Source organism: Rhinoraja longicauda, chromosome 11 (assembly GCF_053455715.1).
Source record: "Rhinoraja longicauda isolate Sanriku21f chromosome 11, sRhiLon1.1, whole genome shotgun sequence".
NCBI classification, from domain to species: Eukaryota; Metazoa; Chordata; class Chondrichthyes; order Rajiformes; family Arhynchobatidae; genus Rhinoraja; species Rhinoraja longicauda.
The window spans coordinates 10,103,668-10,121,302 of NC_135963.1; the positions used below are offsets into that span (position 1 = coordinate 10,103,668).

A 17,635-nucleotide genomic window follows, 5' to 3' on the forward strand; every position below is an offset into this window, starting at 1 on the left:
CAGAGCACTCGAGAGATGGGCAGCAGACTGGCACAACACACAAAGCCACAGCCTAACAGAGGCAGGGACTAATATCCAAAATATTTTAAACTCTGATCTGCACACATTCTGGATATTTCATGGGGTTAACCACAGCTAATTATCCACTTTAATAATAAAATGGATTTAATTAATTGCCAAAAAATCTGGTTTATGAAATTAGAAAAAAGGTGGTAGAAGTTTGCAAAAACAGAAAGCTACACAACTGCAGAACCCTTCCTGGCTTTAGTCATACAATGCACTCAGACACATTTTGTGGCTAACATTAAAGGTTCAGATTTGAATTTTTGTAATGACTGTGAGAGGAAACCTTTGTTTGACCTCTGATTGACACCTTTCCTCCTCCAAAATGATGTCACCAGTCTCTCACATATGTCACCTTCTTCTCCCAGTAAAATGAAATTTATACTTTTGTAGAGGAGGCGAATTGTAATTTCATAAAATAGATTTTTACGCCAAGGAAGGTCTGTTGAATCAGAAGATGTAAACCTTTTTTTTACATCAAAGCTTACAGATCTTCCGATTTCTAATTTGCCAAATGTTTGGGTTTTTCCAGTTTCAAAGCTGATAATGAATAATCAACAGATATAACAAAAGGCTCATGCAGAAAAAGGTTAGTTTTGTTAAATGTTATTTAATGCATTTAACTTAACAAATATTATCTTCAGGTTTATTTCTAATTGAAGCATTTCCATGGAGTATTTCCTATTGCTTTAAAACTTATAGAATTGGTTTTAGAAACATAGAAAATAGGTGCAAGAGGAGGCCATTTGGGCCTTCGAGCCAGCACTGCTGGATTTTAAAGTTAAGTAAACGAAAATTCCCCCACACATTTCACAATTGAAGTAACAGAATCAAAGAAAAGATTAGTTTAGAGATACAGCTTGGAAACAAGACATTTGGCCCACTGAGTCCACGCCAATCATCGATCACCTGTTCACACTAGTTCCCACTTTCTCATCCATTCCCTACACACGAGGGGCAATTTACAGAGATCACTTAGCGACCCACACGGTCACAGGTAGAACATGCAAACTCCACAGAGACAGCACCCAAGGTCAGGATCAAATCTGGTCTCTGGCGCTGTGAAGCACCATTGTACCTGCTGTGTCACTCTGCCGCATTCATGAAAGGTCACGTCTTTGTTTCTCCTTTTGATGCTGGCTTCCTGTTTTCTGCCCAGCCTGTAGAATTCATATACCAATTGTTCATGTGTCATATAACTAAACCTGGTCTTTAAGCCAATTTTGCAGCAGAGAGCTCTATCCATTTGGCATGCACTGCAGCTCAAAGACTGGGGGAAATTAACTCTGAACGACAGCTGAATGAGTGGCATCAATATCATCATATCTTTTGTTGTATTGCATGGCCAAGTCTTACATTACGTTATCGTGCTCTAATGGCACGGTACTAAGATTGAAGCACTGGAGTGATGCACATCACCTCTGAAAGGACTTTTTAAAAAAATTATGAGATCTTTCCTGAAACAGTGGATTGAGTGTTTTTCTATTGTTTCTTGCAGACTAAATGTTCCTTTTACCCAATTGAAATAAATAATATATTTGCTCCCCTGGCATACCACACTTGCATATATAAATAATAAATCACTGCATGTAACATAGGGGAACAATTCTTTAATCAAAAACAGTTAGGTGTAATTTTATAGCAAAAAAACTAACTTCCTGATTTAACCAAAGAACTCTGCAATAGTATTTCTTGTTAACAAAAGATTCTGCTGAGTAAAATACTGAGATTAACAATGTTCAAAAAATAGGCCAACAAACTCGAATAGCACAGCTCGAAGACTTGTCTTAAAAAATGCTATTTTCAATGAAAAAATTTGTGCTTCAGTACCTGATGGTAATACCAATATTGTAAAAACAATTGCCCAAATTGCAGACTATATGTTCAAAGTTTACTATAAAAACAGAATAGGTTTCTTTTGATTTTTTAGTCGTCATGGATTTAATGATAAAACTTTGTTCAAGATACAATTTGATTAATAGCTGTTCTTGAACAAGCATTTTGGTAAGAACATGAATTGAATTTTCAAGGTCACCTTCGAAAGGATTTAATAATTCACAGGCTCAATTCGAAAGTCTGCATAAGAAACTGTCTATCAGTTTCCACAGCTCTATAGCAGTATCACCATTTCTTAACGGTTGTGTTGCATGAGAGACATCCAGTACTGGGTACAGGGAGGACATTTCCTTTAAAAAAATACAGTCCATAAACCATGGTTCCTGTCTACTGAATGTACAACCATCTCAGCCTGACATCTGAGACAGGTGTATTACTGGAAAGGATGCTGACGTACAAGACATACATGCAAGACTGGTTGATTGGAGATTGTCAGTATGGCTTTGTAAGTGGGTGATCACATTGTCCACTGCTCTGCCCTCAAATTTGCACAGTTTATATGGACCAGCAAGGCCTTTGATAAGGTAGGTTGCTCTGGAAGATTAGTTTGCATTAGATTCAGGAAGAGCTAACTAATTGGATACAAAATTGGCTTGATAGTTGGAAACAGATTGACGGTGGAAGATTGTTTCTCAGACTGGAGGCCTGTGACTAGTGGTGTGCCTCAGGGACTAGTGGTGTGCCTCAGGGCCCACTGTTGTTTGTCATCTATATCAATGATTTGGATGAGAATGTACAAGGCATGGTTAGTAAATTTGCAGATTACACTAAAATAAGTGGTATTGTAGACAGTGAAGGCATCTATCAAGAATTGCGGCAGCACCTTGATCAGCTGGACCAAGTGGGCCGAAGAATGGCTAATGGAGCTCACTTCAGATAAGTATGAGGTGTTGCACTTTGGGAAGTCACACCAGGATATAACTTCTACAGTGAACAGAAGGGCCCTGAGGAGTGTGGTAAAGCAGAGGGATCAGGAGTATAAGTACATAGTTCCCTCAAATTAGCACAATAGGTGGACAGCTGGTGAAGGCAGCTTTTGGCACATTTGCCTTCCTGAGTCAGGTAGTTGGGTATAAAAGTTAAGATGTTATGTTTGCAGCTGCACAAGACATTGGTAAGGTCAATCTTGGAATACTGTGATAAGTTTGGGTCACCCTGCTATAGGAATGATGCCATTATGCTGGGAAGAGTCCAAATCTAAGATTTAAAAGGATGTTGCCAGAATTCAAGAGCCTGAGTTATAAGGAAAGGTTGTGTAAGGTAGGACTTTATTCTTGGAACATAGGAGATCTTATTGAGATATGTAATATCATGAGGGGCATTGGTAGGGTAAATGCACAAGCTTTTCCTTAGTGTTGGGGAATGAGCAACTTAAGGGCAGGGCTTTAAAATGAGAGGGGAAATATTTAAAGGAACCTCAGGGACAATGTTTTCCACACAGACGGTGGTATGTGAATGGAATAAGCTGCCTGACGAAAAGGTTGAGGCAGGTATAAAAACAACATTTAAAAGAAATTTGGACAGGTGAATGGATTAGACAGATATAGAGGGATAAGGGCCAAACACAGTTAAATGGATCAAGCTAGCTCAGTCAGGCATATTGGCTGGCGTGGATGTGTTGCGCCAAAAGCCTCTGAGGACATAAAATAGCCATACTATGCAATATTCGTAAACACTGGAACATTGACAATAACTGAAAGATTTCTAAAGCTTTTCAATTCTAACTAGTAATTTTGTTCTAAAGTTATTTTTTTCATAAAAGCTTGTATTTTGAATTAAATTCAAACGCAAATCTTTCCTAAAATAACCCACCTTCCTAATTTTTGTGTTGCTGCTGATGGTTCATTTTTTCCACCAAGTTGGGGTTTCCCCCAAGTTCTATTTTCTCCATTTTCTTTTCTTATTAATTATCTATCCACACTAGTGCTTATAATTTCATTTAACACTTCCATTTGGTTTCACACCTATTCTCTGCCACGCCCTAATTGAAGCAATTCAATTCTTATACTTTCTTCATGTCTCTCAAAGAACAGATACAATGGCTCCTTCACCCTCAATTCAAGAAAGAAATCAGGAATTGAATCTTGCCAAGTGATCTTTGAGCACCAAGCAAGATTATGATGCCACACAGGGTTGCCAACTACTCAGATGGATAAAGCAGTCCCTGGAAAATTATAATTGTAGTGTCAACTTGGAATTGAACTATCTGCATGTGGATAATTCTAAATCATTCTGAGGTACAACACTCAACTGTTCAGAGATCAGAGAAGGAGAACACTTGCTGTTGCACAGTGCATAGGACAGGAAGGCCTTTAAGAAGTCAGCACTACATGCAAGTTATTACCTTCTATTAGCTTAGTGATGATGCTCTAAGCCACCAAACCATCAACATCATTTGTGAAATGCAATTCTTGTATTGGCTGTACCTGACGTTGCCATGAGTTTGCAAGACATACTTAAGAGAACATTAACAGTTGGTTGGCAGATGGAAAAGGTGACTAGTTCTCAGACCAATCCGAGTAGGTAATAGTGTTCTGTAGTTTTGAGGGATTGGATCAGTAGTGTCCCCCTGGTTCATAACTAGATCTTTTCCATAGCAAACTTTATTTGGTAATATGACCAAGATAGAGGAAAAGGGTTTGAGCCATCAATTTGCTGGTTATTGACAAAAATGAGATGGGTCTCATCAAATGGTTTTTAATCTTGAGGGATGATCACTTAAGGGCAGTGTAGCTTTTCAGCATGGTTGAGATCCTGTGTGCTGTTGTGGGGACTGCAGCAAACAATCTCCTTCGCCCTCTATTCAGCGGTTGAGTATTAGATCCTAAATAATTGGGAAAATAATGTAACCCCAATTTAGGATTGTTGTAACAACGATTCCAGGAATGCAGAAATCCATCCCAATGAACTGACTGCTGACTTTGTGCAACATCATGTATTCTGCGATGTGTAAAAAGCATCTGGTAAAATTTGATTTCTGCTTTCTTTTAAACTAATGTCAGGAAATAATTATATGATCACAGCTTCTCACTCTGAAATATATTTTGATTTTCAATTAATATTATAAAGATTCAGTTGTAAAGTGATGTTTTTAATATCTCAAAAATAAATTCATTGACTTTTCAAAAAAAAAGACGAGAATGAAGGTATTTGTGGTTTCAGAATACAAAAATGACTACATATTTCTGAAGAATGACTTATCAATGACCTGAACGGTAAGGAAACCAACACTGATTTAAATCTATCATTTCTGTAGTTCAACTCTTTCAAGAACTCGTGTGGGCGCACAGACTTTAGGTGCAAACTGTGCATTTCTACCCAATGTATTTAACGCACGGAGGGGAACAAATGCAGACAAATGTATAATCAGATTAAAAATGGTTAATGATGAGCCAATATCATGAGTTTTGAATTTGGTAATTCTCACCAAAAGCGTTATATGGAAAAACAAATCTGGGTGTGCACTAACATGGTTTCCTGCACACTTCCTTCATATTTTCATATTTAGGCTTTACTAACGCTGCACAAAAACAACATATTTACAGTGAACAGTTATGATGAAAGGGTAGCAACCTGAAACACTGATCTTGTTTCTCTCACCACAGACGCTGCCCCACCTGAGTGTTTCCTGCATTTTCTATTTTTAGTTAGATTTCCTGCATGCACAGAATTTGGCTTTATTGTACTGCCTTCTTCTATGGCATTGGATTACCATCCTTTTTTCAATGTTTGTACCATGTTTCCTACCCCAACCGAAACAGAACTTGCAACTCGCAAATAAATCAGAACGATCCTTTCAATCTACGCAGTAACGCTTTGTTTGATCCAACACCAATTAACAGTCAGAGATTCATTGTGTCAAACAGCATGGAAACTGGCCCTTCAGCTCAACTTGTCCATGCCGACCAAGATGTCCCATCTACACTAGTCCCACCTGCCTGTCTTTGGCCCATATTTTTCTAAACCTTTCCTATCCATGTACCTGTCCAAATATCTTTTAAATGGCATGATAGTACCTGTCTCAACTAACTCCTTTGGCAGATTGTTCCATATTACCATCACCCTGTGAGTGAAAACGTTGCCCCTCGGCTTCCTATTAAATCTTTCCCCTCTCATCTTAAACCTATTATAATAGTAGTTATAATATTTAGATAATGATTCCACCCTTCAAAGAAGTTTTGACAGATTACCTTGGTTTTGCACAAACTATATCTCCCCCCATTTTTCTTTCGCTAATTTCTTGGTCGATCCAGATTATTTTGGGCATTTGAAAAAAGTGCATTGTATGTCAATGTTTTTCTAACATAAACCATGTGTTGTAATAAAAAGTTCCATGACCAGTCTTTGGATTACTTTGGATAACTTCTGATTTCAAAAACAGCTGGCTTACTGTTAACAATTCTTAAAACAATACTCTTTCAAAAGAAGATAGACACAAAAAGCTGGAGTAACTCAGGGCAGGCAGCATCGCTGGAGAGAAAGAATGGGTGACGTTTTGGATCAAAACCCTTCTTCAGACTGGTCTTTCATAAGTGACTGGTTTCCAGTTCTTCATCTGTAGCCTTTAAATTATGTCTGAGTGCTCATCTTGGTGCTTTCTAAATGCTGTGAGGGTTCCCGTCGCTGCTGCCCTTCTAAGCAGCACGTTCTTCATCGCTCCCACCTTTGAGGGATTTTTTTTGTCTCCTCTACCTTTCTATCAATCAACATAAATCAATGGACCCCAGAGAAATAAGTTCTTCCTATTCACACAGGCCAATCATCCAATAACTTTACGAACCTTACTTAAGTCCCTCCCTGTCTACTTTGTTTTGAGAGAAATAACCCTCGCCTCCCACCGATTATTTGTACTCTCTTTTGTAGGAATCGTGACAGCCAGATTAAACAACTGAATACAGTAATTGGTCACCGAGTCGGAGCACAGAAACAGGGTCTTTGGCCCGCTGAACCTGTACTGACCACCAACTACCCACGTATGCCAATCTTATTCTATTCTTCCCTCTTTCCCATTCCCCTCAACAAACACTGGAGTCTACCACTGGTCTACATACTAAGGGCAGCCAAATAAATTGCCAATTAGAACAGATAACCAGAAGGTACGGCTATCTGTTTGATTACAGATCCAAAGGCAACACGATGCAAAATTATTTTTGTTACAAACTTGAAATGATCTCAATTTTAAAAGCGTTGGATATGATAAGCTGTTGAAACCTTCTAAAGGGAATAAATACATGAGCAGAAAATATACAGGAATGTAGGGGAGAGCACGGGAATGAAGCAAACTGCTATTGAGAGCTAGCCAGAACGACGTGCGACATGGACCCCTTCTTAAAGACATTATAATTCCAAGTGACCTCTCCATTGTGAGAAGCATTACACAATATACATCCTCCAGTATTGATTGATGTTGGCAAGACATTTCTAATTGGTAAACCAAATTAATCAATGTGCAAGACACAAGGCTAAATGTAATACTGTTTTTCCGGAATAGACATAGCCTTAAACTAATCCAAAACAAAATAACCAATTTGCTTTCCACCCCTTCCTAACCTGCATTAACATATAGTAAGTAATTGCACCCATCTATAGTAGATTTATGGAGACACAAGAAACTGCAGATGTTGGAATCTTGATCAAAACATAAAGAGCTGAAGGAACTCAGCAGATCTGGCACCATCTAAGGAGCGAATGGACAGCCGATGTTTTGGGTTGGGTCTGAAGAAGGGTCCTGAACCCAAAGCATCTCCAAGCTATTCCCTCCCCAGATGCTGCCTGACCCACTGTGTTCCTCCATCACTGTGATTTTTACAGTAGATACAAGATGAATTTCAAAACTATACCTTTGGTGACATTTCTTTCGCAATTCGAACAGCTCTCGTGTCATTTATGACTAGTTGAGGAACAAATGATAGAAATGTTTCTGGGGTGGATAAAGGCCAGCCAATAAAGACAAATTTCTGTAGGTTTTGCATAAGTGGAATAATGCAGGGCATTTGGTATGAAAACAGAATATTGCTTGGTTGAGCGGATGTGTTGACGAAGTGAGATGTTAATAGCAAATCACTTCAATCGTCAGGCTTTTAATTCAATAAAAATGGTGACTTAAAAACCATAAACTACATTCTGGTAAAGCTAAAAAAAGTTTATCAAATTTGGCTCTGCCTCCCCCCCCATAAAAAAATCTGAATTTAAGCAGAATGCTAATACACCTGTTGCAACATCTGGAAAGATTTTCTGAAACCAATGTTATCATGTCAATCTGCATAGGCAAAAAAGAAGCAGTAAAAAGTGATAACACTCACCTGATTTTTAAAAAAAATCAAGAATGAGTTTTCATTGAGCAATACTGCTATGATATTAATTTGTTTCCCTCAATTAAACAAATGTCTGGAGTGTTATTGTTTTGGTACAATGGCCTTTTCACCATTTTTCATGTTGGATTTTTTTTAAATACAGTGCTTCTCTACATTTGACAAAATGCAATCCCTCTAAACGTGAAACAATTATTGAAACAGGAAATCACAAGCACATTTCCTCTACTGGTTCAGTAAAACCACCTGATATCATTGTGTGCATGCAGGACCAACAGGAAACCCTGATATAATCCATTGATTTTGTTAAGTCAATTGATTTAGTTTCAGCAACTGCAGACACATAATGATTATAAACTAAAGAAAACTTCAACATCAGCAAGTGATTTCCTTGTCAAGACTGTCGATGTTAAACTAAGTGCAAATCTCCAGAATTCATGAAACTATAACTGAATACTTCCGAACAAGTAAAATGCAGACAGGCATCCAAAAAAAAAAAAAAATTGTTTTAGGTACCTGCATTTTTAATTCAGCAATTTCCTGTTGAAGTTCTGCCACAGCTGCAATACTGTCCGCTTCCCGAAGTCTTACTGCCATCACGTCTTCTTTATTCTAAAATAAAATTGAAATTAATCACTTAAAAGATAAATAACATACTCAAGCACACAAATAGAGATTTTCTGTCACATGAAATTATCAAAACTTTAATATTTTGCAAGTATAAGGAAAGGTGGCATTTCACTTTTTGAATTAACTTGATGAGAATAAATGCAGTGATAGCTGCGCAATTAAAAAGTAAATCAGGTAGAAAAACTAAAGAAAACTGAACAATCTATCATGTTTCTTCATATATAATCACATACATGCACAATCTGAATAAGGTGTTTGACAATTTTCCATAAATCTTCCTTGGAATGATATTGGAAAATAATCAAGAAAATAATTAAAATCCGAGTTCAAATCAAAATCAAAGCTCTGGTAACCTGCAGTTTCTGATTTCAACTTCAATGGGTGCTTTCAGAAATATTATGGGGCATTTACAATTTTGGGTATGGTATGGAAATGCATCATTTTTTTAAAAAAGCTAACTTAATCTGTAGCTAATGTTTATACTCAAAATTATTAAATAATGACACAAAATAAATGATGACTCACAAAACATTTTAAAACTGTCACTGTGAAATAACCCATTTGTGAAACCACCTGCAAGGAGAATGTTACCTTACATTTAATTTAATTATCCTCAGAGCAGTATTCCTTTTTTCAGAAACAACCATATGGAAATAACTTGTGATGTTATTACTTTTACGAGATCAGCTTAAGAATTTTCAATGGTTCATCTAAGTGATTATGGGTAGCAAGTAATGTATTTAGACCTCAGCAAATCAGGCAGGCTTGCAATTATTACAATCTTATAAACATCTAAACGACTACAATTTCTGAGATTGTGGTTTTATAACCACCAAAATACTTTAGTCACAGTAAAATTCATGTTTTAAGCTTTTCCACATACATAAATTTGCAGATGCATAATTTAATCTCCTTGAAGGGGATACGGTTGAGAGTACAGATACTGGTTTTAACTACAGCTGGATTCGCCAGAACAGTGTTAACGCAGCTACTGCAAACTGAAGATATTCTCAAGAGAATTGGGCAAGACATGAAGGCTCATGTACACAAGTGACTAAAGTGCAATAACTCGATCTAACTCAAAAGGAGAAGCCTTGCATTTTGCAATTGATATTGTAATCTGTTCTGCCTTTTGGAATTAGTATCCGCCCGCTTCTGGGTATAATTTTAACGAAAAGTTTAGTTTAGTGACACAATGTGGAAACGAGCCCTTCGGCCCACCAATGCCGACCATCGATCACCCACCTCCAGTTTAAATTCCATTTGGAATATTTTGGAGGACCAAGAACCCATTCACACAAGTTATAAGATATTGCTTTTTAGTTACTGTAACATACTTAAAAACAAAATCTAAACTGTGTGCATAGAATTTATAGCCAAGAGTGTGCAAAAATAAACAGTTGTAAACTGACTTGGATATGAATAATCAAGGCTCACATGGTGGAATCAATTCAATTGCTATGATTCAAAAGCATTTAGATACACATAAATGTGCAAGGCATTGAGCGAGAAAGACAATGTGGGCAATTGGGATTAGTGTAGATGGACAAAAAGGTTGGCCTGGACGTGCTGGATCAAAGGACCTATTTCTGTGCTGTACAACTCAATGATTTCGTCCGAACTTGATCTTGAAAGGACAATGCTAAATGCCAATGCAGTGCCTGAACAAACTTTAAGACTGATTGGAAACATTCATTTTAAGGTTCAGGAACTGCATTTACATTCCCTTCCAGACTATCTGCAGTCTTCTCATCAACATACTTCTTAAATAATTTTAAACCGTAGACTCCTTTTAAGTTTTCCTTACCAATTTTGCTCCACTCCTATTTTTAGCTAGCTTTCTCATCCCTTCGGAAACATTATTGTATCTTGACTGAAATGAATTCTGAACATTAAAATGCGTACTTTGTCTTTCAGTTAAACACAGATGATATCTAGACAATTCCTCAACACTCAAATTATGGCCAGGATCACACTGATATCTAGCCGGAACTGCAGATATATTCTCATCTGCTCATGGATTGAACACAAGAGTCCTGGAGGTTACACACCAAATGCACGCAAACAGTGAGACGAAGTACAGGAAGGAGCTTGTGTTAAACTAGTGTCATGGTGTCAGGACAATAACCTGGCCTATAACATCAGCAAGACGAAAAAGAGTTGGTTATTGACCTAAGAAAGCCAGGGGGTGAACACCACTGTGCATTCATCATCGGAGTGCTGTAGAGATGGTCAACAGCTTCAAGTTTCAAGGCATCCATATCAGCAACCTCACCTGGTCCCTTCACATGATTGCGATGATCAAGAAAGTGCATCAGCATATGTAGTTTCTTAACTGTCTGAGAAGATTTGGCATTTCCATGAAGATTGCCTTGAACTTCTACAGACGCTCTTTTGGAAGTATTCTGAACAAGTGGCTTGGCAACTGCTCTGCTTTTGACCTGCAGAGAGTGGTGAACACAACCCTGCCCATCATATGCTTTGTTAATTTCTTCCACCCAGTTCATCTTCACAGTATGTTACATTAGGAAGGCTGGAAGTATCGTGAAAGTCCTGTCAACCAGTCTGAAGAAGAGCTTCTTCCCACAGCTATCCAACTCCTGAACCAAACGCCTCTTACACACTCCATTCCCAGAGGTGCCTCAACAGACTGACACTGAATTCCATTTCATTCAGTTACTATGCTATTGTAATTCAATATTCTTTTACCCGATTCGGATTTTGCACTGTAATCTTGCACCAGTCTGCAAGTTTTGCACTCGTCACAGGTGCATATATTATTATTATAATATGTATACTGTTTACTCTGAGATTCATGTGAACAAGGAATTTCATTGCTCCCTGGTGCGCATGACAATAAACTAATTGGAATTTGAATCAGGCCACTTCATATCTGGCCCTTCAGTTTCAGAAAAACAGCCCATTCGGCTAAAAAAAAAGAGACAAAAAGTAGTGTGTGACTTTTCACTTAAATATTGAGCCAGATCGTCCGACAGGATCTCCACGTATGACTTATCCCTACTTTGCAACCAGAATGCACACAGCTCCTCAATCAGTTAGTAAGCCAGTTGACAGGTTGTAAAATTCTGTGGCACAACGGTAGAGTTGCTGCCTTACAATGCCAGAGACCCAGGTTCGACCCTGACTATGTTCTCCCTGTGACCTGCGTGGTTTTCTTCGGGAGCTCCAATTTCCTCCCACGCTCCAAAGATGCAGAGGTTGGTAGGTTAATTGGCTTGGTAAAATTGTAAATTGTCCCTAATGTGTATAGGATAGTGTTAATGTGTGGGGATCACTGGCCGGTGCGGACTCAGTGGGCCGAAGAGTCTTTCCTTAAACTAAACTGTATCTTCAAACTAAATTAAACGCTTCTAATTAATTTGTTGATTAAATAGACTTCAAATAATTAAAAAAATATATAGTATTTACTTTAAAGCGTAATTATTTCTAAATGTCCTTGATAATCAGGGAATGTTGCAAATAGTGAAAGATCCATTGATATCAGAATTTGCTGAAGCCCATCAAGGAAGTCTGTGGAGCGGGTCATGGCAGGGCCGTCTTAACGCATGGGCCTGATGGGCACTTGCCCGGGGGCCCACGAGCATAGGGGCCCCATGCTGATCTGTGTATGTTAAGTGACTTGCAATAAATAAATACTACTTTAAAAATGTAGGTTCAATAAGTGCTTTTTTCGCAACATTTTCGGTCACTAAGTGCTTCTCACAGCGATCTGTAAGTGCTTTTCGCAACAATGTAGCACCCTAAATCCATCGCTAAGTGCTTTTCGGTAAGTGCTTTTCGCCGGCACGACAGGGGGGGGGTTGGTAGGGAAAGGGGGGTGGGGGAGAGTAACGGTAGGGGCCCCAGTACACTGCTTTGCCCGGGGGCCCATAATGCTGTAAAAACGGCCATGGGTCATGGGGCGTCCTTGCCTCCATTACGTGTCACTTGTTTGCTGCTCCTGGACCCCTTCATTTCACAACATGACCACAGCAGCACCAGCAGTTTGCTGGAAGCTTCACAGCTGAAAAAAGGAAGCCTGACTGCATGGTCCATATTGGGACTTGACTGGTCAGCCAATCTAATGTATATTACTGAACCAGCTTTTGTGCAACCAGACCGAGTCGGGATGCAACTAGAATACACACCACTCCTCGATCTTTAGCAAGCCAGTTGGCAAGTTGGAAAATCCGGTGGAACGGCGGTAGAGTTGCGGCCTTACAGTGCCAGAGACCCGTTTCGACCCTGACTATGGGGGCTGTCTATTTGTTCTCCCCGTGACCTGCGAGGGGTTTTCCCTGGGAGCTCTGGTTTCCATGAAGAATGCTAGCAAGCCAGCTTGCTTTGTAGCCAGGGTCCTTTATGATGGTTGCTTTATCATTTGTCAACTTATTGAATACCATCACAGTTTACCAAGGGGGCAAATGAACAGAGATGATTGCATTCTTCATACCAATTTAGCAAAAGTACATACATTATTTTAAAAAAGAAAGCTGTTACAATTATGAGCACGTCTTTCTAAAATAAAACACAATTTCTCTCATCAGCCATTTCAAAATGTTAATTCCTCCAGTTTCTTCCTCAAATTTATGCAGAACTTGGTAGATAAATTACAGGCAAAATATTTTCTCGCAAAATTACACAGTTATTATCTGATTCACTCTGCAGACCATATACTTAACATACTGTACCTTGCAGTCCATTTCAGCCATTTTCCGTTTAGATTCATTTAACTGAGTGAGTAGTCCCTTATTCTGGGCAGTGAGATATTGCACCTTCTCACGTAGACTATTGCATTCCTTCTCTGCTCGACATAACTGGTTACTGCTGATTTGGTTCTGATATTTCCCAAGGTTAGAAACAAGTAGAAGAAAAAATAGAAACAAACTTTCAATTTTATTTTCCTAAATTTATTTTCCATTTCACATGCTTATGAATATAGAAAAATATTGTCAACATGTTGTCATTAGAAGCATTTACATGCTTTCTCTCCACAAGGATATCAGTTGATTACATTCCTTTTCCACATACACTATAGTTCTTCCACACAAGGGAGAGATACTTAAAGGAAATAGATACAAAAAAGTTGGAGTAATTCAGCGGGTCAGACAGCATCTCTGGCGAAAAGGTGTGGGTAACGTTTCGGGTCAAGGCCCTTCTTCAGTTAACGATATTTTGGTCAGTAGCTGTAAAATTCAACAGGCTCTGAAGCAAAAGTATCCCCCTTTTCAATGTCAGTTTGAAGTCAGTGCCCTCTAGAGTAGATCTGTTGTATTTGGGAACAGACTGGTTCACTGAATGCAAAACAGAAATTCGGAAAAGCCATTTGGGGTTGGGACTCTTCAGTCTCATTAACAAGGCAACCTTACAAGGAACGAGTTTTTGAATGGTTCTAGTTTTGACATGTTCATTGCCAACGTTCAGCTCCAGAGTGCTGCAGCCTTCCGGCAAAGGCACATTGCAAGCGTCGATAATTAATACAATCAGCATTTCCATTTCAGAACTCAGTGTTTTCTTCCAGTAAATTCAAATCATTATTTTACTCATTAACACCTCCTCCAGACTAACCTTTTGTTCCCTTCCTTGTTCAATCACCTCTTTCACCTTCCACCCTTCCTTCATCACCATTCATCTCCTGACTTCCGCCCTATTGCAGACTCTCCCTTTCATTTTCTGATTCCCTCCTCTCTGCAATTTAAAAGCTGCTTACGTCAAATTTTCCCCAGTTCAGATGAAAGGTCACTGATTTGAAATGTTCATTGGTATTTTGAATAAACCATTAATTAATCAACAATGATGTCTACTTAGGTCATGAAAAGGAACAGTGTACAATGTGCAAACTTCTTGAAGTGACTTAAGTGAACAACTCCCTTTGCAACTAAACGCGTTTCAAAGCTTTGGGTAATAATTTCTTGCATCTCATAATGCAAGAAATAGTTTACTGGCATATTATTACAATGGTGAACTGTGGTCTGGAATGGCCAAATCAAAGTTAGAGTCATGCAATTGCACCGTGAGCAATGGGCTTCCCATCATCCAACATTTGGCCCACAGTCTTCTATGCTTTAAATGTTCCTCTGGACGCATCTTAAATGTTGTCAGTGAACTCTACCACCACCAGTTTGACAGTGTACTTCAGAACTCATTCTCTGGGTGGAAAAAGATCCCCTTCACAACCTCTCTAAATCTTTACCTCCTACCTTAAATCCTGGTCCTCTAGGTTTTATGTCCTCCTGACAATTGGGAATATTCCTGCAATTTATCTTATCTATACCCATCATAATTTTAGGTACCTCAGAAATGTACCTTAACTTCCTCTGCTGCAAGGAAAACAGACTCACCATTCTCTCCTCATAACTGAGACACTCTACCCCAGGCATCATCCTGGTTGCTCTCTTCTGTACCCTCTCCAGTACTATCATACCCATCCTTCATCCTATCCTATAGCACAGGATGGTACCTCAGATCCTCAATGCACTCTAGGACTTTGCCATTCATAGTTTAAGTCTGAGCCTTATTAGTGCTTCCAAAACGCATTGCCACAATTTCATGTGTGTTAAATTCTCGTTCAACCCCATACGGCAACTTTTCTGAATTAGTTAAACAACCAGGACACAAATAAATAACATGGGGGAGTCACATAAAACTTAACAGAAAGCAATCAGGGGTCAGCAAGTGGGTCGCTCACGGACCTACTGCTCTCTCAGTATCTCCATGAAAATGAATAAACCGGAAATGATATGAATTTACATGACATTAATACTACAAAGCAAGCTTTGCAGTATGGAAAAACCCCGAGCATCTGTTTATACCTGTGTTTCAAGTTCTAACATTCGTTGCTTAACCTCCTTCAGTTCAGCCTGTGTTTCAGCTCCTCTCAGACGCACTGTCATCAGTTCGTCCTGCAGTTCACTCACGACGTTCCTCCGGGGCGAATCTTTCCACCGGCCGCTAGTTCGAGCCAGATGGCGCTGGAAACAATGTGAAAATTGAAGTAAACCTCCATGGCTTTATGACAATCCGTTTTAGAGAAACATACAGACACATTTTCAACTGATCAGGTAGTTTTCTTCAATCATCTGAGTCTATTTATTCAAACTCCATCAATCAATTGTAGCATTCAAAAGGTTGTTAAATAAGGTTTAGAAGGATATGGGCCAAACGAAGGGAGGTAGGGCTTGTGCAGAAGGGGCATCTTGGTCAGCGTGGGCAAGTTGTGCTGAAGGGCCTGATTCCATGCTGCATGACGATGACACTGCTTCAAGATCACCTTGTCTATTCACCACTCATGCCATACAAATTTTGGAATCCAAAGAAAATATTTGCTTTCCAGGTTGGCAAGTTAACCAGTCGCTGAAATTACAAAATAGTGAAAGGACCTGGGCATTTTTTATTTTACGAGTATTACCATATTTGTGGATCAAATTGCAGTTCTCCTGAATTGGCAATTATCAGACAGGTAACCTCAAATGAAAGTAAGTTTGGGAATACTAATGGAATGCTTTAGAAAATTATAAAATACAGCAATAAAATTATTATCCAATAATGACCTCTCCTGATAACATAAATGATACAGAGACACAAGGATCTGCAGATGGTGGTTTACAAAACAAAGACAGTGCTGGAATAACTCAGCGGGTCAGGCAGCATCTCTGGAGAACATGGATATGTGATCTTTCGGCTCAGGACTCTTCTTCACACTCGTTAAGTTATTTAAGAATTGAAGGGCACGTGGGGTGGCTTAGATGAAGGTCCAAAGGGACTGGATGAAGGTCCAAAGGGAGGGTAGGATGATATCAAGGTATTTGGAGATGCATTCTGTAGGGCAGGAGCAAGGAGAAACAATGAGTCTGCCAGTGCAATCCTGTTTGGGGATTTTGGGAAGGACAGAAGCAGGCAGTGCAGGGCTGGGAACTGTAAGGTTGTAGACTGTGGAGGGGGGATCACCAGAGGTGATGAGATCGGTAACAGTCTGGGAAGTGGTACAATCCTGGGTCTCTGGTACTGCAAGGCAACGACTCTACTCTCTGCACCACTGAGAATCCACAATCTGATCATCAAGCACTCCATTGCTACTAAACTCATTTACCAGCACTCAGCAAATAGCCATATTCTATGTTGAAAATGCTTGTCCAGATACTCCTTGAATGTTGTGAGAACACTTGCCGCTAACCACCGCTCCAGATTTCTAACACTCTCTGGATGTTCTTCCTCGGGTTCCCTCTAAACCTCGTGTCCCTACCCTAAATTGATGCCCTAAAGTATTAGATACCTCTGCTTGGAGGAAACATTTCCTACTATCTACCGCATCTTTACACTGCTACCACGATCCTTCCCAGTCTCAGTTCTTGGAGACCCGAGAGGTCATGGGAATCATCTGTGCCCCTGGATAAGGATGGCTGTACACCAGCCAGAATTCTCAATCCTCAGCTCCAGCCAATATCCCTCTTTTGGTAGGAAAAAAAACCTGCAGATGCTGGTCTAAATCGAAGATAGACACAAAATGCTGGAGTAACTCAGCGGGTCAGGCAGCATCTCAGGAGAGAAGGAATGTGTGACGTTTCGGGTCGAGATCCTTCTTCAGACTGGAGAAGGGTTTCGACCCAAAACGTCACCCATTCCTTCTCTCCTGAGCTGCTGCCTGACCTGCTGTTAGTCCAGCATTTTGTGTCCCTCTTTAGGTACATTGACACAAACTGATCTGGGTTTTGAATATATTTAAGCTTGACTGACAT

At 39.4% G+C, this 17,635-nt stretch overlaps 1 protein-coding gene across 9 annotated transcripts in view; it reads right to left on the minus strand.

The window, feature by feature from the left end:
* evi5b (ecotropic viral integration site 5b) overlaps nucleotides 1-17,635 on the minus strand; it is a 159,771-nt gene that overhangs the window by 55,102 nt on the left and 87,034 nt on the right. For all 9 annotated transcript variants that reach the window (XM_078408229.1, XM_078408226.1, XM_078408225.1 and 6 more), the window contains 3 exons: nucleotides 15,713-15,871; nucleotides 13,592-13,738; nucleotides 8,787-8,882 (listed from right to left, as the gene is read on the minus strand). In XM_078408229.1, the coding sequence (XP_078264355.1) occupies nucleotides 8,787-8,882; nucleotides 13,592-13,738; nucleotides 15,713-15,871 (402 nt within the window). The remainder of the gene's footprint in view (nucleotides 1-8,786; nucleotides 8,883-13,591; nucleotides 13,739-15,712; nucleotides 15,872-17,635) is intronic.